The 26,059-nt window shown below is 38.0% G+C and overlaps 2 protein-coding genes across 3 annotated transcripts in view; one reads left to right on the top strand and one right to left on the bottom strand.

Annotated features, from left to right (window-relative positions):
- Window positions 1-8,547, bottom strand: part of GAS2 (growth arrest specific 2) — a 184,457-nt gene extending 175,910 nt beyond the window's left edge. Inside the window, exon 1 of one of the 2 annotated variants that reach the window (XM_055094243.2) lies at window positions 8,332-8,547. The gene's annotated coding sequence lies outside the window, so the exon portion shown is untranslated. Of the gene's footprint in view, window positions 1-5,753; window positions 5,881-8,331 lie in introns of those variants that run through there. The other variant, XM_008955903.5, reaches the window with a different exon arrangement.
- FANCF (FA complementation group F) lies at window positions 8,335-11,085 on the top strand. Its single transcript, XM_003830450.6, has one exon. The coding sequence runs from the start codon at window positions 8,335-8,337 to the stop codon at window positions 9,457-9,459; it is 1,125 nt and encodes a 374-aa protein (XP_003830498.3). The 3' UTR covers window positions 9,460-11,085.
- Window positions 11,086-26,059: the final 14,974 nt, after the last annotated feature.

The raw sequence follows: 26,059 nt of genomic DNA, 5'->3' as shown, positions 1-26,059 counted from the left end.
CTCTTCCTTCATCTTCCGCCATGAATGTGAGGCCTCCCCAGCCACGTGGAACTGTGAATCAACTAAACCTCTTTTCTTTATAAATTGCCCAGTCTTGAGTATGTCTTCCTCAGCAGTTTGAAAACAGACTAATACACTTCCTCTTGCCCATCACTGCAAACATAGCTGTGGCTTCTCCCACAAGAGCTTGGCATGGGTACACATGTAGAGAGGCTTCCTGGAACACTTTCGGGTGACTGCATCCCCACAGGAGGAGTGCCCTCCAGGTGCAGACTTACATGAGGGATAGAGTCATAGTCCTTTTCTACATGTAACATCACCATTCCTACAGAAGAAAAGGGATGCCTGTCTCATCTGAATAGCTAGAACACTGGGTCAGGAGTGTGACTGGGAGTTGGATCACTTTCCTGCTGGCCTGGTTGGGGAACTACAGTGGCTCCTCCCTTCACCCTGAAAAGACCTTAGTGCATTTCACTGAAAGCTTCTCCAGCTGCCTCTGTCAAGGTTAGGACCTCTGCCATCACTGGATATTGCATTCCACACCTGCTTTAGCTGCAGCCTGTTTTTACCCATGAACACCTCCTACTGGCCTGAAGCCTGAACTGTTCAACCCAGTGAATAAAATACTGGGAAAATAAATAAATAAATTAATGAATTAATGTACACCACTGGGGAACAAAATAAGCTTCGTGACATCTTTGTCATTCTGGCCCCATAGGAGACAGTAAACCTGCTCACACACTGAGCACATTGCTACTATAACCAGCATCTGAGGCCATCACACCAAGGAGTTCATACAGATTTTTCATACAGATTCTTCATCACTGAAAACACCAAGAGCTGAAATAGGCTAAAATAAACTATAAACATTACAGTCATATCCTCAAGAGGGAAAAACAGAAATTGAAAAACCACATTTGAATAAAAAATAAATTCAAGAAGTAATTAGAAGAAATGGTCTACCCAAATGAGAAGAAATCAGAAAAATAACTCTAGCAATATGTAAAAACATGATTCTATAACACCACAAAGATTCCACTGACTCTCCAGCGATGGATCCAAACTAAGATGAAATCTTTAAAATACCAGATAAAGAGTTCAAGAGGTTGATTATTAAGTTCCTCAAGGAAATACAAGAAAAAGGTGAAAAACAACACAATAAAATTTAAAAGAAAATCAGGTTATGAATGAAAGATTTCCTAAACAAATTGATATTTTAAAGAAAAAAAAATCAGAACTCTGGAAACAAAAGACACATTTAGGGAATTATGAAATGCAGAGAAAAGTTTTAACATTAGACTAGACCATGTGGAATAAAGAATTCCAGAACTTGAAAACAAGGTTTTTGAATTAACCCAATCACACAAAAATAAAAAAAAAATGAAAAGAAATGAATAAAATCTCTAAGAAACATGGGATTATGTAAAGGGGCCAACCTAAGAATTATTGATGCTCCTGAGTGGGAAGAAAAAGCAAAAAGTTTTGAAAACTTATTTATTTGAGGGAATAATTAAGGAAAACTTCCCTGGCTTTGCCAGCAATTTAGATATTCAAATACAAAAACCTCAAACAACTCCTGGGAAATGCATTGCAAAAAGGCCAACACCAAGAGCTAAAGTCATCAGGCTATCTAAAATCAATGTGAAGAAAAGAATTCCAAGAGCAGTGTGAAAAAAGCATCAGGTAACCTACAAGGTAAAACCTTTTAGACTAACAGCAGACTTCTCAGCAGAAGCCTTATAAGCCAGAAAGGGCTATGGTCCTATTTTAGCCTCCTTAAACAGAATAACTATCAGCCAACAATTTTGTATCCAGTAAAGCTAAGTTTCATAAATGAAGGAAAAATAAACTGTTTCTCAGACAAGCAAATGCTAAGGGAATATGTCACTGTCTGACTATTAGCTAGTTTAACCAAGAAAAGAAGAGAGAAGATCCAAATAAGCTAAATTAAAAATGAAAATGGAGATGTTACAACCAACCCCAAAGAAATAAAAAATATCCTTCAAGACTACCAAGAACACCTCTTTGCAAACAAACTAGAAAATCTGGAGAAAATGAATACATTTCTGGAAACACACAACCCTCCTAGATTGAATCATGAAGACATAAAAATCCTGAATAAGCCAATCATAAGCAGTGAGATTGAATCAGTAATACAAAATGTGTCAAAAAAAAAAAAAAAAAAAGTCCAGGGCCAGATAGATTCACAGCCAAATTTTACGAGACATTCAGAGAACTGGTAACAATCCTACTGAAACTATTGCAAAAGATTGAGAAAGAGGGAATCCTCCCTATATCATATGAAGACAGTATCACCCTGAAACCAAAGCCAGGAAAAGACATAACAAAAAGGAAAATTACAGACCAATATCTCTGATGAACATAGATAAAAAAATATTCAACGAAATACTAGCAAACTGAATCCAACAGCACATCAAAAAGATAATTCATCATGATCAAGTGGTATTCATCCCAGGGATGAATCAATGGCTCAACATATGCAAGTCAAAAAATGTGGTTCATCACACAAACAGAATTAAAGCAATAGCCATATGATTATCTCAATAGATGCAGATAAAGCAATCAATAAAATCCAGCATCCCTTTATGACATAAACCTCAACAAACTAAGCACAGAGGAAACATACCTCAAAATAATAAAAGCCATATATAACAAACCCACAGCCAACATTCATGTTGAAGCATTCCCCCTAAGAATTGGAACGAGACAAAGATGTCCACTTTCATCACTTCTATTCAACACAGCATCAGAAGTCCTAGCCAGAGCACTCAAGCAAGAGAAATAATAAATAAAGGGTACCCAAATTGGAAAAAAAGGAGTCAAACTATCTCTGTTTGCGGATGATGTGATAATATACCTAGGAAACCCCAAAGACTTCTCCAAAAGACTCCTAGATTTGATAAATGAATTTAGTAAAGTCTCAGGTTACAAACACAATGTACACTGCTTTACACCAATAGTGTCCAAGCTGAGAATAAAATCAAGAACTCAATCCCTTTTACAGTAGCTGCAGAAAAATAAATCACCTAGGAATTTACTTAACAAAGAAGAGGAAAGATCTCTACAAGGAGAACTACAAAACACTGCTGAAAGATATCATAGATGACACAAACAAATGGAAATACACCTCATGCTCATGGCGTGGAAGAATCAATATTATGATAATGACCATACTGCCCAAAGCAATACACAGATTCAATGCAATTCCTATTAAAATACTAACATTATCTTTCACAGAATTAGAACAAGCAATCATAAAATTCATATAGAACCAAAAAACAGCCAAAGCAATCCTAAGCAAAAAGAACAAATCTAGAGGCATCACATTACTCAATATCAAATTCTACAAGGTTATAGTAAGCAAAGCAGCATGACACTGGTATAAAAGTAGATATATAGACCAATGGAAGAGAACAGAGAACTCAGAAATAAAGCCAAAAACTTACAATCAACTGATCTTTGACAAAGCATAAAAAAACATAAATTGGGAAAAGGACACCTTATTTAATGGTGTGGGGAGTTCTTTGTAGATTCTGGATATTAGCCCTTTGTCAGATGAGTAGACTGCAAAAATTTTCTCCCCTTCTACAGGTTGCCTGTTCACTCTGGATGGTAGTTTCTTTTGCTGTGCAGAATCTCCTTAGTTTAAGTAGATCCCATTTGTCAATTTTGGCTTTTGTTGCCATTGTTTTTGGTGTTTTAGACATGAAGTTCTTGCCCATGCCTATGTCCTGAATGGTATTTGTAGGGACACGGATAAAGCTGGAAACCATCATTCTCAGCAAACTAGCGCAAGAACAAAAAACCAAACATCGCATGTTCTCACTCATAGGTGGGAACTGAACAATGAGAACACTTGGACACAGGAAGGGGAACATCACACACCAGGGCCTGTTGTGGGGTGGGGGAAGGGTCAAGGGAAAGCATTAGGAGATATACCTAATGTAAATGATGAGTTAATGGGTGCAGCACACCAACATGGCACATGTATACATATGTAACAAACCTGCACGTTGTGCACATGTACCCTAGAGCTTACAGTATAATAAAAAAAAAATGGTGTGAGGAAAACTGGATAGCCCTATGTAGAAGAATGAAACTGGATCCCTATCTCTCATCATTTAAGAAAAATCAACTCAAGATGTATTAAAGACATAAATTTAAGACCTGAAACCATAAAAATTCTAGATGAAAACTTAGGAAAAACTCTTCTGGACATTGACCGAGGCAAAGATTCATGACTAAGACCCCAAAAGCAAATGCAACAAAAACAAAAATAAATAAGTGAGACTTAATTAAACTAAAAAGCTTCTGCATAGCAAATGAAATATTCATCAGAGCAAACAGACAACTCACAGAATGGGAGAAAATATTTGCAAAATATACATCAGATAAAGGACAAATATCTAGAATCTATAAGGAACTCACAGAAACCAGCAAGAAAAAAAAACAAATAATCCCATTAAGAAGTGAGCAAATGACATGAATACACATTTCTCAAGAGAAGATACAGAAATGGCCAACAAATGTACGAAAAAATACTCAACATCACTAATTATCAGGGAAATGCAAATTAAAACCACAATGGGATACCACCTTACCCCAGCCAGAATGGTCATTATTAAAAAGTCGAACAACAATAGATGTTGGCATGGATGTAGTGAAAAGGGAATGCTTATACACTGTTGGTGGGAATCCAAACCAGTACAACCTCTATGGAAAAGGATACTACCTTACCCCGGCCAGAATGGTCACTATTAAAAAGTCAAAAAACAATAGATGCTGGCATGGATGTGGTGAAAAGGCAATGCTTATACACTGTTGGTGGGAATGCAAACCAGTATAACCTCTATGGAAAACAGTATGGAGACGTCTCAAAGAACTAAATGTAGAGCTACATTTGATCCAGCAATCCCACTACTGAGTATCTACCCCAAAGGAAAGAAGTCATTATATCAGAAAGACACTTGCATGTATATGTTTATCACAGCATAATTCACAATTGCAAAGATACGGAACCAACATAAGGGCCCATCAATTGAAAAGTGGATAAAAAAGTTATATATATATATACACACACGCATACATACACACACACACACACACACACACACACACACACACATACCATGGAATACTACTCAGCCATAAAAAGAATGAAATAATATATTTTGCAGCCACTTGGGTGGAACTGGAGGCCATTATTCTAAGTGAAGTAACTCAGGAATGGAAAACCTAACACTGCATGTTCTCACTTGGAAGTGGGAGCTAAGCTATGGGTATGCAAAGGCAGACAGTGGTATAATGGACACTGGAAACTTGGAAGCAGGGGAGGTGGGATGGGGTGAGGGATAAAAATCTACATGCTGGGTACAACGTACACTACTCAGTTAAAGGGTGAACTAAAATCTCGGGCTTCACCACACTGAAATTCATCCAAGTAACCAAAATCCACTTGTACCCTTAAAGCTATTGAAATAAAAAAAAAAAAATTCTGTTAAAGCAATGAAAAGACGACAAGAAAGTTTTATGAGCTACAATATTTGAAAACTTCACCAAAGAAGAGAAAAAAATCAAAATAAATAAATAAAAATAAAATCTGCTGAAATTTGGCCTTTTTCTTTCCCAATTTACTGTATCCCAGGAATTTGGGGATCAAAACCAAGAGGAGGGAGATTGTTCCTGGTATTCATGGCACACAGTACACACATTTGTGTTCTCATATATTTTACCTTATATTATGTCTCTCACTTGGATTTTCTTCTGTCCCATGATTGTTCAAACACTTTGAGGCCTAAATCAAGTATCAGTCCTCTGTGGTCTTCCCAGAACTCTCCTGTCAGTTTATATCTAGTCTCTCATAGCAAAATTCTTAAAATTTTCAAAATATATAAAATCTGCTTTGCATTATAATTAAGTTTCTGTATCCCTCCCCACCCTGCCTCAAGAATATAGGTTGAAATGCTAGGCTTTTCCTTCTTTAGAGGGGGAAACTTCATAGACATTTTATTTAATGAAAATAGACTAATCTGAAATATGTAGGAGTTTATACGTTACTATGCTCAAGGAAGAATTTAAAATCAAGATTTAAACAGATAAGTAGAAAGGTATGAAGAAAGGTTAATCTGCATAATTCTTGCCATACACTGTCATCCCCATTCTGAATCAAAGCTTTTTTGGATTTTTTCCACCTCCTTAAATAGGCCTGGTTCTTTCAACTCAGATACCTGCAAAACAATTAAGGATTCCTGTAGCCTTGAAGGCTCCTCTGAACACTCAGCTTTGAACTTTCAACTGAAAAGTTGGTTTCTTTTCCTTTTTTTTCCATTTTCCTTTTTTTTTTTTTTTTGAGATGGAGTCTTGCTGTGTCACCCAGGCAGGAGTACAGTGGCCCGATCTCAGCTCACTGTAACCTTCACCTCCCGGGTTCAAGCTATTCTCCTGCCTTAACCTCCCGATTAGCTAGGATCACAGGTGTGCACTGCCATGCCCAGCTAATTTTTTTGTTTGTTTGTTTAGTAGAGACAGAGTTTTGCCATATTGGCCAGGCTGGTCTGGAACTCCTGACCCCAGGTGATCCACCCGCCTGGCCTCAGCCCCACAAAGTGCTGGGATTACAGGCATAAGCCACTGCCTCCAGCCTGAAAAGTCAGTAATTAAAGAGACCTTCCTATCACCTAAGACTTGGTGACCCCACTCAATTTCATCCTACTATCACATTTGAGGTTATTCATTTAATGTCTCTCTTAAATGGTACAAGATGAACTTCTCCACTCATGCTAGGACTGCATTTATTTTACCACTAAATCTGTAGCACCTCATACTATGTATCATAATAGGTGTTAAATATAAGAATAAATAAATGAATTAGTGATGCCTGTACATTTGCTAAAGGCAGGCTGCACACTTGGTTCTAAGTTTCTAGTAGCCAAGAAAAAGAATTTTAAGATTCATAGTATCCTTAGGATAAAATAAAATAACGATTTCAGGACCAAATAAGAGTTTGAGATAACTAATAAAAATCAAATAATAGCCAGGCGCGGTGGCACACGCCTCTAATCCCAGCACTTTGCGAGGCCGAGGCGGGAGGATCACTTGAGGTCAGAAGTTCGAGACCAGCCTGGCCAATAAGGTGAAATCCCATCTCTACTAAAAATACAAAAATTGGCCGCGCCTGGGCGACAGAATGAGACTCCGTTTCAAAATAAATAAATAAATGCATAAATCTGAATTAACAGCATGCACATGACTGCTTTACTTTCTAAAAGGTGTAGGAATGCTTATTTTAATAAATGAAAAATGACTCTTCCCCTCTTTTAAATTTGTTTCTCTTCCCCTTTTTGTTAAAGTACAAAACAAAACACCTTCCCCCACTTTTCGAATAGTTTTGGCTGTGTCTTTAGGATTGGAAGGAAATTCAGCTCAAATGAATTACTATATTATGAACTTTAGTAAGAATTGTTGTGCATTTTGTACAGAATGCAACTCCTAGGAGTTGACAAATGTTTGTTAAGTGCATCAATGAGCGACATAGGACCTTCTCCTCCCTACTGTCTTCTCACGGTTTTTATTTAATCAAACATTTATTATTGTTCGATGCTCTTAAATGCCATTTCCTTCAGCTGATTATTTGTATGACAGAAGAGTCAATTAAGCTATTTTGTCCTAAAAATTACGAAAACGAAATGTACAACTGTGAAGTAAAATTTTGTTCCTTTGCAAATTTTAATAAATTATTGAAGTTTATTTTTTGTTTCAAATAATCTGGGCTTCAGTTCTAATAATGGAAGGACAATGTGAAGGCCCAGAATTCAGCATAGTGCCTGGCATTAATAGGAGGTCAGTACATTTTTAGTACATGTTTCTCAAATAGATCTTAAAATTTCATTTAAGAGCGTTTCCTCACGTCACAGTATGTCTCTGGCGTTACTTAATTTTGAAAAACCTCAACACAGATTCTAGTTTTAGGCAAAGCTCAGAAAATTTCTACTTAAGGATATTTCCAAAGCGAAAGGAAGCGCGGAGACGTTCACGACTGGCATCATCTCGCATGTGGTTCCGGAAATTCTCGGTAGGATGCCCTACATCTGCTCTCCCTCCACTAAGAAGAACCTCTTTGTGTGGCGAAAGTAAAAGTATTAGGGCTTTTAAGTTGCCCAGAGTCAAGGAACACGGATAAAGACGCTGGGAGATTGACATGCATTTCGACCAATAGCATTTCAGAGAGGCGTATCATTTCACGGATGTCCCAATCAGTACGCAGAGAGTCGCCATCTCCAAGGTGAAAGCGGAAGTAGGGCCTTCGCGCACCTCATGGAATCCCTTCTGCAGCACCTGGATCGCTTTTCCCAGCTTCTGGCGGTCTCAAGCACTACCCACGTCAGCACCTGGGACCCCGCCACCGTGCGCCGGGCCTTGCAGTGGGCGCGCTACCTGCGCCACGTCCATCGGCGCTTTGGTCGGCATGGCCCCATTCGCACGGCTCTGGAGCGGCGGCTGCACAACCAGTGGCGGCAAGAGGGCGGCTTTGGGCGGGGTCCAGTTCCGGGATTAGCGAACTTCCAGGCCCTCGGTCACTGTGACGTCCTGCTCTCTCTGCGCCTGCTGGAGAACCGGGCCCTCGGGGATGCAGCTCGTTACCACCTGGTGCAGCAACTCTTTCCGGGCCCGGGCGTCCGGGACGCTGATGAGGAGACACTCCAAGAGAGCCTGGCCCGCCTTGCCCGCCGGCGGTCCGCGGTGCACATGCTGCGCTTCAATGGCTATAGAGAGAACCCAAATCTCCAGGAGGACTCTCTGATGAAGACCCAGGCGGAGCTGCTGCTGGAGCGTCTGCAGGAGGTGGGGAATGCCGAAGCGGAGCGTCCCGCCAGGTTTCTCAGCAGCCTGTGGGAGCGCTTGCCTCAGAACAACTTCCTGAAGGTGATAGCGGTGGCGCTGTTGCAGCCGCCTTTGTCTCCTCGGCCCCAAGAAGAGTTGGAACCCAGCATCCACAAATCACCTGGAGAGGGGAGCCAAGTGCTAGTCCACTGGCTTCTGGGGAATTCGGAAGTCTTTGCTGCCTTTTGTCGCGCCCTCCCAGCCGGGCTTTTGACTTTAGTGACTAGCCGCCACCCAGCGCTGTCTCCTGTCTATCTGGGTCTGCTAACAGACTGGGGTCACCGTTTGCACTATGACCTTCAGAAAGGCATTTGGGTTGGAACTGAGTCCCAAGATGTGCCCTGGGAGGAGTTGCACGATAGGTTTCAAAGCCTCTGTCAGGCCCCTCCACCTCTGAAAGATAAAGTTCTAACTGCCCTGGAGACCTGTAAAGCGCAGGATGGAGATTTTGAAGTACCTGGTCTTAGCATCTGGACAGACCTCTTATTAGCTCTTCGTAGTGGTGCATTTAGGAAAAGACAAGTTTTGGGTCTCAGCGCAGGCCTCAGTTCTGTATAGGCAATGCTGTGTTATTACTTGAATTTAGAATATATAGTTTACAAAATGAAAATTACAATGTTCTCACCAAATATATGCCTTCGTGTGTCCAAAGTATAATTATTTTAGATGCTAATTTTGAATAGTTTATTAAACAGTTATAAATATGCAAAGTAGCTGGCATGTAGTGTCACGGATTTTCTGGATACAGGAAGTGATTGGAAGTACTCCACTTAAAGCCATGGAATTAGCAATAGTTTGCTTTTTAATAGAAGGCCCATTTGTAAGAATGTTGAAAACATGTGTACCGTTTAAAGAAAAAGCAGCTTTAAAGTGACAAACAAAATACCCTTTTTCTTTTAGTATGGTTTATTTTTCTAGGTTTTCTTTCCCTCCCTCAGTAGTGAAGAGTTTTCTTTATTCCTGGCAGCGTCAGGAATATTGGTTTGAAAAGCTATTGGCCTATCTGGAGTTTGGCCTTGTTAACCTAGTATTCTAACCAGTTAACCAGCCTTAGTATGCATTAAAATTGTATTGTTCAGAAAGTTTGTTTCTCATTTTCTGCAAATTCTTACTTTGAAAATGAATCACCACATAGTATGTCCCGTTAAAGCATTGACGCACAGACAAATGTTTAAAGCACAGTAAATACAAATATATGCCTTTGGATATTAAATTAATGCTTGATGATAAAAGAATCAAACTTTTTTTTTTTTGAGATGGAGTCTCGCTCTGTCACCCAGGCTGGAGTGCAGTGGTGTGATCACTGCTCAATGCAACCTCTGCCTCCCAGGTTCAAGCAATTCTGACTCAGCCTCCCAAGTAGCTGGGATTACAGGCGCAGGCCACCATGCCCGGCTAATTTTTTGTATTTTTAGTAGAGACGGGGTTTCACCATGCTGGCCAGGCTGGTCTCAAACACCTGACCTTGTGATCCGCCCGCCTTGGCCTCCCAAAGTGCTGGGATTACAGGCGTGAGCCACCGCGCCCGGCCATAACAACATTTTAAGTAGAAGATCCAGGTTTTAGTGCAGCTTCTGCCGTTAACTAGGTTAATAAATCACAACCTTGGGGCCACAGTTGCCTTATATGTAAATGAAGTGTTTAGAATAAAATAATTAAATTTCCTTATTTTTCCCCTGGTGACTGCCCTGTGGAAACAGTTTAGAATATTTGTTTTGTGTGTAGGAACCTAGTTGTGTTAGTTTACCTGGGTGTTCCACAGCTGATAGTGATTTCCAATAACCAAACTCAAGGGCAATTTATTCATTTTTACTAGGGAGATAGACCTTTACAGCAATCAAGATATTTTTGTCCATATCCAGGTTAGCTGGTAAGAGGATTTTTTTGGAGAAAAAAAATGATATTTAGAAAGTTAATTTCTAATTCCGGAATGGAATAAAAACAATATCAGTAGTGTAATCTTGTAGAAAAAGAGTTGTATAATCTTGTAGAATTTCTCATTCTGTGGTACAACCCAGGGGTAAACTATTATTCCAGTAGTCAGTACACTTTTCTAGATAAATCTTGAGTGAAAACCAGCAATTTCTTTTTCCTTGTGGTCTGATTCCTTTTTCTAATCCATGAAGGCCATCTTGTAGATTACATTTATCATTAATGCAAGAATAAAGACAATTCCTCCTGTCAGTTGCATGAATTTTTTTTTAAGAAACAACCCAGTGAAGAGTTCTACCATAGCAAGGCCTAATGTTAGCTTTAGCTTTAGAAAATAACAGTTTGTGAACTTACTTCCCTATATTTGCAGCTGTATCTCACACTATGATTTACAATAAAATTGTAAAGATTGACAATAGACTTAAGAAATAACATTTTAAAATCTATTTGATACTTACCATTTATTATTCTGTTATTTTAGTCTCCATATGTTCATTACATACATAATCTTATTTAATCTTCACACCAAAACTGTATTCTTATGAATATACACTAAAAGATTAAGTAAAATGCCCAAGGGTATAAACAAAAGCAACATGAAAGTGGAAGCGGTACCTGTTATTTATTTTATTTCCAGAAGCCTAGCACAGTGTCCAGCATATGGTAGATACTTGTAGTATTTGAATAAATGAAACCGGCATTAGAGCTTTATATACTTTCTCTTAAGGACTTGAAAAGATTAGGAATCTACGCATACACTGAGAGAGAAAAAAGTGAGAGGAAGACTATAAAAATAGAATATTTGATAACTTCTTTATAAAATCTAGAGATATTTATTTTGTGTTTTTTCCCTATGTCCTATCAAATGAGGGAGCACTATTGAAATCTCCCATTGTAACATTGTTTCAGGAAATTTTATCAATTATCATCTTACATATTTTGAGCAATTTTATGACATGCAAACAAATATAGAATCGTTATATCATCTTAATGAATTGAACCTTTTGTTTGTAGTGACTGCTTTTCTGCTTTAAAGTCTATTTTTTTCTATTATCATTGTCATATATTAACACTGTATGATTGGACTTTTTCCTGCTATCCTATTTTGTGCTTTCCACTTCCTTTGATTTCTCTCTGTTTCACTTCTCAGTTCTTTAATTGACTAAATATTTGTTTGTCTTCTTATTTCATGATATTTTCCCCTCTACCAGTTAGGATGTTAATTCTATACCCACGCTTTTACTCTCAAAACTTATCATATTTAACTTAAAAATATCTAATATTAGTATCTTAACCCTCCTTCTTAATGTTACGATGGACCTTAGGAAACTTTAACCCTGATCTCTTCTCTATAAACTCTCAAGTTATTGTCCAGTGTTTTGGTTTAACAATTTTGTTTCCCATGATTGTACCTCAAATTCCCTTGGAGAAGGTCTCTTGTTGGTAAACTCAGTTTTTATTTACTAAGATCGTTCCTTGTTGATGTTGTTGGAAGGTGGTTTTGCTGTGTTCCTGATTTCAGGTTAACATGTTAAAGATATTAACTCTTTTCTGGTTTCCATTGTTGATAAGAAAGCTATTCGTCTACTTGTGGTTCTTTTGTAGAGTGATTTCTTCTTTCTGTTTATTTTAAGGTGGTCCCGATTTCAGTATCTATAGTCACTTCAGAATATCTAATTGTAAATTTCTGTTTTTCTTGCTTGTTTTATGTTGTGTTTCATTTATGTGTGGATATGTGTTTTTCTTCATTCTGAAAAATTTCCAGCCATTTTTCCCCAATATTTCCTTTCTTCCACTTTTTAAAAATCATTCCTGTCACTTTGATCGGGCCTATAATATTAGATCTTAGATCTTCTCACACTACTCATATCATGTAACCTCTCTGTCCCAGTTTCTATCTCCATATCATTCTATTTTGCTTTGGAAATTGCTGTTATATCCCAAGATCAATATTCCCCATCTTCATTTTAGCCTACCACCAGGTTTTAGCTGAAAATGGCCACCCAGATAGAGAGTAAATTTCCCAATTTCTCCTACAGTTACATGTGGCCATAATGGTAGGTTTTGGTTACTTTTATATAAGCAGAAGTGATATGTACAACTTAATATTCATTCACTAGAAATCTGAAGTTATTTGCCCTTAATGCTCTGCTTCTCCCTTTTAATGGGCTAGAAAGTTAATTTGCTGCTAGTTTGCTGCTACATTGAATCATATGGCTGAAGATGACTGGGACAATTGCTGTAGACCCAAAGATGAAGTCACAAGTACAGATGGCAAAACAGAGCCCACCTACCTAGCTTGTCCTGTTAATATAGGAGAGGAATACACCTTTCTCTTATGAACACTGCTCGGGATGTCTTATGTCATCAACATTGCCTATAACCCTAAGTAGTATTGGTATAGTCTTGATAATTCTGTCTGATCTGAGGTTTAAGCTATCAATTGGTTTTAAATTTCAGTGATTTTTAAAAAAGTCTTATTTGGCTTTTTTTCTCCTAATATGCCTGTTTACCTTTTAATAATCTCATATGGCATGCATTTTGTGATTCTGTTTTCATTTTTTATCCTTGTTATTTTATCGTCTATTAATTATTTCACAACCTGAAGTATTGGGGATCTAAACCTATTCTGTTGATTCTCACTCATGACGGCTTATTTCTTTACATCTTTTGTAATTTCCTATTGTGTGTTCACATATGTTTGGTTATAGTCTATGTAAACCTAGGAGTCTAAATAGGGTATTCTTTGCCCAATGAGGGCATTTTTAAATGCTTCTGCTGGAGAAATAGAGAACCCCCCTAACCTAGGACTACTTTGGTTTATTGTAAGAGTTTTGGCTTGAGTTTTTCTACCTTATGGCTTGCTCAAAGCATATTTTCCGAATCTTACTTGCTTACTACTCAGATCTCCCTGTTTTGGAGAAACAGATATGAAGGGGTGGCTTGGAAATTTCCTTTATTTTCTGAAATCCCAACAAAACATTCAAAGAATGTTATATTGAGAATCTATTTGTTTTGTAGCAGCTGGGCCCTGTGGAATATCTAGTCATTGATTTGCTAAAAGTGGAAGTCCTCTTTCCCTTTAACCCACACCAACCTAACTTCTGCCATCAACACTTCTCTGAAATAAGTCTTGTCAAGCTCACCAATCACCTGCATGATGCTAAATTCAAAGGACACTGTATTAGTCCATTTTTACACTGCTATAAAGAACTTCCCAAGACAGGGTAATTTATAAAGGAAAGAGGTTTAATTGACTCACAGTTCCACATGGCCTGGGAGGCCTCAGGAAATTTACAATCATGGCAGAAGGTGAAGAAGAAGCAAGTACCTTCCTTACAAGGCTGTAGGAGACAGAGAGAGAGAGAGAGAGAAGGAGGAAGTGCCACACTTTTAACTCATCAGATCTCACGAGAACTCACTATCATAAGAACTCCCTACCACAAGAACAGCATGGGGAAAACTGTCCCCACGATCTGATTACCTCCCACCAGGCCCCTCCCTCAACACGTGGGGATTACAATTCAAGATGAGATTTGGGTGGGGACACAGAGCCAAACCATATCAGACACTTTTCTGGTATTCAGTTACTTGACTCTCAGCAGCATTAAATACCATGGCCTATCCCCTCTTTTTTGAAACTGGGCTTGGAATTCTATTCTTATAACTTATATGACACCACTCTATTCTAGTTTCCTCTTACCTCTCCAGCAATATTTTCAGAGTCTATTTTTCTGGCTCCTCTTCTCCTAATCATCCTTTAAATATTCACGATTTCTCAGTGTTTAATAACTCTGCTGCCTCTTTTGTGTAGTGCTCTCACCCTGTGTGATCTCATCCATTTCTGTGGCGTTAAATACTACCTATATGCTATGAATTGTACAATTTATACCTTTAGTCTGGAGGTCTCATCATAGCTTCAGGACCAATATCCCCACTTGAATGTCTCACAAGCCTCTCAAACCAAACATCCAAACCAACTCTAAATATCAGGAAGAGGGTGGAGCAAGATGGCCGAACAGAAACCAATCATTCCCTTGCCTCCCCAGCAAGGACACTGAGTTAACATATGTACACAGAAAAAACATCTTCATAGCAACCAAAAATCAGGTGAGAACTCATAGTATCTGGTATTAACTACGTATTGCCAAAAGAGGTACTGAAGTGATTAAAAAACAGTCCTGAATCACAAATGCCACCCCTTCCTCACCCCAGGCAGCAGCAGCCTCTGAGCACTGGGGGAGGGAGAACACAGCAATTGTAAAGCAGTGAACTCAGTGCTGTCCTGTTACAGCAGAAAGGAAAACTGGACCACACTCATCCTTCCCACAGAGGGAGAATTTAAACCAGCCCTAGTGGGAACCTAAATTCCTGCAACTCTCACCACCATGGGCTAGAGGCTACGGCACTCTGTGTCTCCAAGTAAACTTGAAAGGCAATCTAGGCCATAAACTCTTAGGCAAGTCCTTGTGTTGAGTTAGGCCCATAGACAATGGACTGGAAGGGCACACGGCATACAGATAAACCAGCTGGGGCAGCCAAGGGAGTTCTGGCATCACTCCTCCCCTAACCTCAGGTGGCACAGCTCATGACTCCAGAAGAGACCCTTCCCTTTCACTTGAGGAGAAGAGAGGGAAGAGTGGGGAGGACTTTGTTTTGCCTGTAGGATCCCAGCCCAGCCACAACAGAATAAGGGACTGGTCAGAGTAGTGAGGCCCCTGTTCCAGACACTACCTCCCAGGTGACATTTCTAGATACACCCTGGGCCAGAAGGGAATGGAACCTGCTGCCTTGAAGGAAAGGACCCACTACTGGCACCATTTATCACCTGCTAACTGAAGAGCCCTTGGGCCCTGAATAACCAGCAGTGATACCCAGGCACTATATCAAGGGCCTTGGTGAGCCTCTGAGATTTGCTGGCTTCAGGTGAGACTCTGTACATAACCAGCAATGGTGGCTAGGGGGCAAAAATCTTCTACTTAAGAAAAGCTGAGGGAAAAGTAAAGGGGACTTTTTTTTCCCACATGTTGGGTACCAGCAAGGGGAGGAAGGGACTAAGTGTGATCCTGAGGTCTTTGATTCTAGGACTCGACTCTTGGATGAATTTTTGGACCTGCCCTGGGCCAGAGGGAAGCTCACTGCTCTGAAGGACGAGTCCCAGGCCAGGCAGTATTCACAACACACTTAAGAGACTTTGGGCCTTAAGGGAATATCGAGAGTAGTCTGCCAGTACTCCTCATGGCCTGGGGTGGCAGTGGCTGTGGGATGAGGCTTCTCTGCCCTTAGAAAGGGGAGGGGAGAGTGGTAAGGACTGCCTTGTGTGGCTTGAATGCCAGCTCAGCTGCAATACTTTAGAACACTAAATAGGCTCCTAAAGTTTTTGATTTTCATCCCTGACTCCCACATGGCACTTCTGGACCCACCCAGCGCTTGGGACACCTTGCTGCACTGAAGGGACGGACACAGGCCTGGCTGGCTTTACCATCTGCTGAATGTAGTACCCCAGGGCATTGAGCAAACACAGGCAGTAGACAGGGAGTGGTTTTAGCAGGCCTTGGGTGAGACCTAGTGCTGTGCTGGCTTCAGGTCTAACCTTCTGCAGTCATAGTGGTGGTGGACACAGAGGTGTTTGTGTCACTCTATCCTCAGGTTTAGGTGGCTCAGAAAAGAGAGAGAGAAAGAGAGACCCTGTATATTTAGGAGAAAGTAAGGGAAGGAAACAAGAGCCTTTGCCTGGTAATCCAGATAACTCTCCTGGATCTCATCCAAAACCTTCAAGGCAGCACCTGTGTGAGTCTACAAGAATCACAACATTGCTGGGATTGAGGTGCCCGCTAACGCAGGTATAGTTTAGATCACAAACCCAAGTCCTTTTAAATATCTGAATAGCCTTCCCAAGAAGGACAGCTAAAAATAAGCCCAGACAGTGAAGACTACAATAAATACCTAACTCATCAATGCCCGGACACCAAAGAACATCGGCTAGCCTCAACAGCATGTAGGAAAACATGATCTTACTAAATGAACTAAATAAGGCACCAAGGATCAATTCTGGAGAAATAGAGATATGTGATCTTTCAGACAGAGAATTCAAAATAGCTGTGTTGAGGAAACTCAAAGAAATTCAAGATAACACAGAGAAGGAATTCAGAATTCCAGCAGATAAATTTAACAAAGAGATTGAAATAATTAAAAAGAATCAGGCAGAAATTCTAGTGCTGAAAAATGCAATTAGTGTACTAAAGAATGTTTCAGAGTCCTTTAATAGCAGAATGATTCAAGCACAGGAAAGAATTGGTGAGCTTGAAGACAGGTTAATTGAAAATACACAGTCAGAGGAGACAAAAGAAAAAAGAATGAAAAGTAATGAAGCATGCTTACAGAATCTAGAAAATAGCCTCAAGGGGCAAATCTAAGAGTTATTGGCCTTAAAAAGGAGGTAGAGAAAGAGATGGGAGGAGAAAGTTTATTCAAAGGGATAAGAACAAAAAACTTCCCAAACCTAGAGAAAGATATCAATATCCAGCTATAAGAAGGTTATAGAACACCAAGTAGATTTAACTGAAAGAAGACTCAAGGCATTTAATGATAAAACTCTCAAAGGTCAAAGATAAAGCATTCTAAAAGCAGCAAAATAAAAACAAATAATATACAACGGAGCTCCAATATGTCTGGCAGAAGACTTTTCATTAGAAACTTTACAGGCCAAAAGAGAGTGCCATGAAATATTTAAAGTGCTGAAGAAAAAAAAAAGGCTTTTACCCTGGAATAGTAAATCTGGTGAATATAGCTTTCAAATACGAAGATAAAATAAGACTTTCCCAGACAGACAAAAATGAGGGATTTCATCAATACCAGACCTGTCCTACGAGAAATGCTAAAGTACTTCAATCAGAAAGAAAATGATACTAATAAGCTGTAAATAATCTCCTGAAGGTAAAAACTCACTGGTATGAGTAAGTACACAGAAAAACACAGAATATTATAACACAGTAACTGTGGTGTGTAAATTACTATTGTCCTAAGTAGAAAGACTAACTGATGAACTAATCAAAAATAATAACTACAACAACTTTTCAGGACATAATCAATACAATAAGATATAAATAGAAACAATAAAAAGTTAAAAAAGGGGGGGATAAAGTTGAAGCATAGGACTTTGATTAGTTTTCTTTTTGCTTGTTTGTTTATGCAAATAGTGTTAAGTTATTATCAGGTTAAAATAATGACTTATATGATAGTATATGCAAGCCTCATGGTAACCTCAAACAAACAAACAAAAAAAACATACAATGGATACACAAAAAATAAAAAGCAAGAAACTAAATCATATAACCAGAGAAAATCACCTTCACTAGTTGAAGACAGGAAGAAAACAAAGAAGGAAGAGATTACAAAGCAACCAGAATGTCAGGTGTAAATCCTCACTTAATAATAACCTTGAATGTAAATGAGCAAAACTCTCCAATCAAAAGACATAGACTGGCTGAATTGATGAAAAAACAAGACCCATTGATTTGTCCCCTACAAGAAACACGCTTCACCTATAAAAATACACATAGACTGAAAATAAGAGTGCCAACAGAAACTAAAACAGAGCAGCAGTTGCAATCCTTTTACCAGACAAAATAGATTCCAAGACAAAAACTGTAAGGAGAGACAAAGAAGGTCATTCTAAAATGATAAAGGGGTCAATTCAGCAAGAGTATATAACAGTTTTAAATATATATGCATCCAACCCTGGAGCATCCAGATATAAAAAGGAAATATTAGAGCCAATGAGAGACATAGGCCACAGTACAATAGCTGGAGATTTTAATGCCCCACTTTCAGCATTGGACAGATCTTCCAGACAAAACGTCAGTAAAGATACATCAAACTTATTCTGCACTATAGACCAAATGAATCTAACAGACCTTTATAGATTCTTTAGATTTCTATAAATTCTTTTCCTTAGCACATGAATCATTCTCAAGGATGGACTATATGTTAATCACAAAACAAGTCTTAAAATATTAAAAAAAAAACTGAAGTAACATCAAGCATCTTCTCTGACCACAATGGAATAAAACTAGAAATTAATAATGAAAGGAATTTTGGAAACTGTACAAATACATGAAAATTAATAATATGCTCCTGAATGACCAGTGGGTCAATGAAGAAACAGAGAAGGAAATTGAAAAAAAATTCAAAAAAAAAAAATGGAAATACGACATACAAAAACCTATGGGACACAGCAAAAGCAGTACCCAGTGGGATGTTTATAAGTGCCTACATCGGAAGAAAAATTTCAAATAAACAATATTGCAATACATCTTAAAGAACTAGAAAAGCAAGAGCAACTCAAACCCAAAATTAGTAGAAGTAAAGAAATAATAAAGATCAGAACAAAAATAAATGAAATTGAAATTAAAAATATACATATCAATGAAACAAAAAGTTGTTTTTTTGAAAAGTTAAATAAAATTAACAAACCTTTAGCCAGACTAAGAGAAAAAGAGATCCAAATAAATAAAACCAGAAATGTAAAAGGAGACATTAAAACTGATACTGCAGAAATTCAAAGAATCATTAGTGTCTACTATGAGCAACTATTTTCCAATAAATTGGAAGATCTAGAAAAAATGGGAAAATTCCTAGATACATACACGCTGCCAAGATTGAATCAGGAAAAATCCAAAACCTGAATAGACCAATAAAAAGTAATGAGATTGAAACTGCAGTAAAAACTCTCCCAGTAAAGAAAAGCCTGGGACCCAATGAATTCATTGCTGAATTCTAACAAACATTTAAAGAAGTACTAACAATCCTACTCAAATATCCTGAAAAATAGAGGAAGAGAGAATACTTCCAAACTCATTCTACAAGACCGGTATTACCCGGGTACCAAAACCAGACAGACATATCGAAAAATAAAAAAGAAAAAAAAAGAAAAAGAAAAAAGAAACTACAGGCCAATATCTCTGATGAATATTAATCCTCAACAAAATGCTAGCAAACCAAATTAAACAATACATTAGAAAAAGCATTCCTCATGACCAAGTAGGATTTATTCCTGTGATGCAAGAATGGTTCAATATATACAAGTCAATCAATGTGATGCATCGTATCAAGAGAATGATAAAAACCACAGGATCATTTCAATTGATGCTGACCAAGCATTTGATAAAATTCAATATCCCTTCATGATAAAAACCCTCAAAAAACGGGATACAGAAGGAACATACCTCAACATAGTAAAAGTCATATATGACAGACCCACATCTAGTATAATACTGAATGGGGGAAAACTGAAAGCCTTTCCTCTAAGACCTGGAACATGACAAAGATGCCCACCATCACCACTGTTATTTAACATAATACTGAAAGTCCTAGCTAGAGCAATCAGATAAGAGAATGATATAAAGTGTATCCAAGTTGTAAAGCAAAAAGTCAAATTATCCTTGTTTGCTGATGATATGATCTTATATTTAAAAAAGCCTAAAGACTTCATGAAAAAACTATTAAAACTAATTCAGTAAAGTTGCAGGATACAAAAATCAACATGCAAAAATTAGTAGCATTTTTATATTCCAACAGTAAACAATATAAAAAAGAAATAAAAAAGTATTCCCTTTACACTAGCCACAAATAAAATTAAATATCTAGGAATTAACCAAATAAATGAAAGATCTCTGTAATGAAAAATATAGAACACTGATAAAAGAAATTGAAAAGGACACCAAAAAATGGAAAAGTATTCCATGTTCATGGAGTGGAAGAATCAATATTTTTAAAATGTCTCTATTACCCATAGCAATCTACAGATTCAATGAAATTCCTATCAATATGCCAATGACATTCTTCACAGAAATAGAAAAAAAATCCTAAAATTTATATGGAACCACAAAAGACCCAGAATATCAAAAACTATCTTAAGTTAAAAGAAAAAAAACTTGAGTAATCCCATTACCTGACTTCAAATTTTATTACAGAGCTATAGTAACCAAAACAAACAGCATGGTACTGGTATAAAAACAGACATAGAGACAAATGGAACAGAACAGAGAACCCATAAAAAAATCCACACACCTACAGCAGACTTATTTTTGACAAGCATGCGAAGAACATATACTGGATAAAAGACAGTGTCTTCAATAAATAAATGGTGCTGGGAAAACTGGATACCTATATATAAAAGAAGGAAACTAGACCCCTATCTCTCACGATATATAAAAACCAAATCAAAATGAATTAAAGGCCTAAATCTAATATCTTAAACTAATAAACTACTACAAAAAATTGGGGAACACCTCCTGTACATTGGCCTTGGAAAAGACTTCTTGAGCAATACCTCATAAGCATAGGCAACCAATGCAAATTTTGGCAAATGGGGTCACATCAAGTAAAAAAGCTTCTGCACAATAAAGGATACAATCAATAAAGTGAAGAGACAACCCACAGAATGGGAACAAATATTTGCAAATTACCACTCTGACACGGGATTAACAATGAGAATATATAAGGAGCTCAAATAACTCTATAGCAGGGGTCCCAAACCCACCAGCCCTTCCCCTACCCCTGGTCCATGGCCTGTTAGGAATCAAACCGCACAGCAGGAGTTGAGCCACGGGTGAGCAAGCATTACTGCCTGAGCTCTGCCTCTTGTCAGATTAGCAGCAGCATTAGATTCTCATAGGAGCACAAATCCTATTGTGAACTGTAGATGTTAGGGATCTATGTTGTACTCTCCTTATGAGAATCTAATGCCTGTTGACCGAGAAACCATACCCCCACCACCCACCCCATCCATAGAAAAATTATCTTCTATTCACTGCTCTATAGAAAAAAACCTAATAATCCAAACAAAAATAGGCAAAATATTTGAATAGACATTTCTTAAAACACAGATGACAAACAGGCATATGAAAAGGTTCTCAACATTATTGCTCATCAGAGAAATGCACATCAAAATTACAATGAGATATTACCTGAACCTAGTTAAAACGCTTATATCAAAAAGACAGGCAACAACCAGTGTTAGTGAGGATGTAGAGAAAAGGGAACCCTTGTACACTGTTGGTGGGAATGTAAATTAGTATACCCACTACGGGGGTTTGAAGATTCCTCAAAAAAAAAAAAACAAAAATTGAGCTACTATATAACCCAGCAATTCAACTGCTGAGTACTGATATGGTTTGGCTGTGTCCCCATGCAAATCTCATTTTGAATAATTCCCATGTGTTGTGGGAGGGATCTGGTGGGAGATAATTGAATCTTGGGGGGCAGTTTCCCCCATACTCTTCTCATGGAAGTGAACAAGTCTCACCAATTCTGATGGTTTTATAAGGGTAAACTCCTTTTATTTGGATTCTCTGATTTATCCAAGATAAATCTCTTGGATTTATCTGATTCTCTCTTGCCACCACCATGTAAGAAGTACCTTTTACCTTCCACCATGATTGTGAGGCCTCCCCAGCCATGTGGATCTGAGTCCATTAAACATCTTTTTCTTTATAAAATACCCGGTCTTGGGTATGTCTTTATCAGCAGTGTGAAAATAGGCTAATACAGTAAATTGGTACTGGTAGAGTGAAGCGCTGCTGTAAAGATACCTGAAAATGTGGAAGTGACTTTGGAACTGGATAACAGGCAGAGATTGGAACACTTTGGAGCACTCAGAAGAAGACAGGAAAATGTGAGAAAGTTTGGGACTTCCTAGAGACTTATTGAATGGCTTTGACCAAAATGCTGATAATGATATGGACAATGAAATCCAGGCTGAGGTGGTCTCAGATGGAAATGAGGAACTTGTTGGGAACTGGAGTAAAGGTGATTCTTGCTATGTTTTAGGAAAGAAACTGGCAGCATTTTGCCCCTGCCCTAGTGATATGTGGAACTTTGAACTAAAGAGAAATGATTTAAGGTATCTGGCAGAAGAAATTTCTAAGCAACGAAGCATACAATAAGTGATTTGGGTGGTGTTAAAAGCATTCTGTTTTAAAAGGGAAACAGCATAGAAATATGAAAAATTTGTAGCCTGATGATGCAATAGAAAAGAAGAACCCATTTTCTGAGGAGAAATTCAAGCAGGCTGCAGAAATTTGCACAAGTAATGAGAAGCCAAGTGTTAATTGTCAAGACAATAAAGAAAATATCTCCAGGGCATGTAAGAGACCTTTGTGGCAGCCCCTCCCATCACAGGCCCAGATGCCTAGGAGGAAAAATGGTTTTGCAAGCTGGGCCCTCATATATTTGTTGCAGCATTGTTTACAGTAACTATAAAATTTGGAAGCAACCTAAGTGTCAATTAGCAGGTGAATGGATAAAAAAAGTGGTATATGTACACAGTGGAGCAATATTCAGCCATAAAAAGGGTGAGATACAGTTATTTGCAACAATGTGGATGGAACTGGAAATCATCATGTTAAGTGAAATAAGCTAGGCACCAAAAGACAAACATCACATGTTCTCACTTATTTGTGGACTCTAAAAAATAAATCAATTGAACTCATGCATATAGAGAGCATAAGGATAGTTACCAGAGGCTGGGAAGGGAAGTGGGAGGTTGGGAGTGGAAAGTGTGGATGGTTAATTGGTTAAAAAAAAAAAAAAATCTAGAAAGAATGAATGAGACCTACAATTTGATAGCATAATAGGGTGACTATAGTCAATAATAATTTAATTGTATATTTTAAAATAAAGAATGTAATTCAATTGTTTATAACTCAAATGATAAATGTTTGAGGGGATGGTTAATCCATTCTCCGTGATGTGCTTATTTCACATTGCATGCCTATAGAAAAACATTTCATGGTACCCCATAAATATATATACCTACAATGCACCCACAAAAATTAAAAACAGAAAACAAAAACAAAACAAAACAAAACAACTCTACATATATCCATAAAAGCCTGCTTATCCTCATGTATTTCTCAGTAAATATGCAGAAACTTGGGAATTATCCTTAAATTATTTCTTTCTCCTAAGCACCATATCCATTACATCAATATATTTCACCTTTTCTTTGTTTCTACTCATCACCTTAATATTGGATACATTAACCATGCATTTTTGTTTGCTCAGGAAAGATTTGGGTTATGTCTATTGTCCCAGCATAATTATTACAAGTGTCCCTTTTATTCTCTAAGGTGTCATGGTTTCACTGATAATTTATATGATCACTTTGGTCCCAGTCATCATATCTCTGCCAGATTATTGCAACTGTGTCTTGGCTGTTTTCCTGCTTTTTTTTTTATTACACCAATACAATCAATAATCCACATTACTGCCCACGTAGTGATCTTTTAGTGACATTCATTGAGAAATCTGTAGCAACTGGAAGAGAACTTAGTCTTTCACCACAAGATCTATTTATAGTAACATCTATGCCCATATGCTTTATCTTCTGCTTGTTTTCAGTGATACGTTATTCTATATTTAGCCAATTTTTTCTACTTCCACACTAGATTTCATACCTCTTCACGCACTCAAGATCAGGGATCCAGAAATTCTTTCTTTCTTACCTCTCCAGCCTACATACATGCCACTATTTTATTATTATTATTGTTATTATTATTGTTATTATTATACTTTAAGTTTTAGGGTACATGTGCACAACATGCAGGTTTGTTACATATGTATACATGTGCCATGTTGGTGTGCTGCACCCATTAATTCATCATTTAGCATTAGGTATATCTCCTAATGCTATCCCTCCCTTCTCCCCCTACCCCACAACAGTCCCCAGTGTGTGATGTTCCCCTTCTTGTGTCCACGTGTTCTCATTGTTCAATTCCCACCTATGAGTGAGAACATGAAGTGTTTGGTTTTTTGTCCTTGTGATAGTTTGCTGAGAATGATGGTTTCCAGCTTCATCCATGTCCCTGCAAAGGACATGAACTCATCATTTTTTATGGCTGCATAGTATTCCATGGTGTATATGTGCCACATTTTCTTAATCCAGTCTATCATTTTTGGACATTTGGGTTGGTTCCAAGTCTTTGCTATTGTGAATAGCACTGCAATAAACATACATGTGCATGTGTCTTTACAGCAGCATGATTTATAATCCTTTGGGTATATACCCAGTAATGGGATGGCTGGGTCAAATGGTATTTCTAGTTCTAGATCCCTGAGGAATCGCCACACTGACTTCCACAATGGTTGAACTAGTTTACAGTCCCACCAACAGTGTAAAAGTGTTCCTATTTCTCCACATCCTCTCCAGCACCTGTTGTTTCCTGACTTTTTAATGATTGCCATTCTAACTGGTGTGAGATGGTATCTCATTGTGGTTTTGATTTGCATTTCTCCAATGGCCAGTGATGATGAACATTTTTTCATGGTCTTTTGGCGGCATAAATGTCTTCTTTTGAGAAGTGTCTGTTCATATCCTTCGCCCACTTGTTGATGGGACTGTTTGTTTTTTTCTTGCAAATTTGTTTGAGTTCATTGTAGATTCTGGATATTAGCCCTTTGTCAGATGAGTAGGTTGTGAAAATTTTCTCCCATTCTGCAGTTTGCTTGTTCACTCTGATGGTGGTTTCTTTTGCTGTGCAGAAGCTCTTTAGTTTAATTAGATCCCATTTGTCAATTTTGGCTTTTGTTGCCATTGCTTTTGGTGTTTTAGACATGAAGTCCTTTCCCATGCCTATGTCCTGAATGGTAATGCCTAGGTTTTCTTCTAGGGTTTTTATGGTTTTAGGTCTAACATTTAAATCTTTAATCCATCTTGAAATAGTTTTTGTAAATGGTGTAAGGAAGGATTCCAGTTTCAGCTTTCTACATATGGCTAGCCAGTTTTCCCAGCACCATTTATTAAATAGGGAATCCTTTCCGCATTGCTTGTTTTTGTCAGGTTTGTCAAAGATCAGATAGTTGTAGATATGTGGCGTTCTTTCTGAGGGCTCTGTTCTGTTCCATTGGTCTATATCTCTGTTTTGGTGCCAGTACCATGCTGTTTTGGTTACTGTAGCCTTGTAGTATAGTTTGAAGTCAGGTAGTGTGATGCCTCCAGCTTTGTTCTTTTGGCTTAGGATTGACTTGGCAATGCGGGCTCTTTTTTAGTTGCATATGAACTTTAAAGTAGTTTTTTCCAATTCTGTGAAGAAAGTCATTGGTAGCTTGATGAGGATGGCATTAAATCTATAAATTACCTTGGGCAGTATGGCCATTTTCATGATACTGAGTTTCCTATCCATGAGCATGGAATGTTCTCCCATTCGTTTTCGTCCCCTTTTGT

Source organism: Pan paniscus, chromosome 9 (genome assembly GCF_029289425.2).
Source record: "Pan paniscus chromosome 9, NHGRI_mPanPan1-v2.0_pri, whole genome shotgun sequence".
In the NCBI taxonomy this organism is placed as follows: domain Eukaryota; kingdom Metazoa; phylum Chordata; class Mammalia; order Primates; family Hominidae; genus Pan; species Pan paniscus.
Note: the sequence above shows the minus strand (reverse complement) of the source record. Positions and strands in the feature narration are given on the sequence as shown.

Excerpts from the sequence above, each read along its gene's own strand:
- FANCF (XM_003830450.6), top strand. The coding sequence starts at position 8,335 with ATGGAATCCCTTCTGCAGCACCTGGATCGCTTTTCCCAGCTTCTGGCG.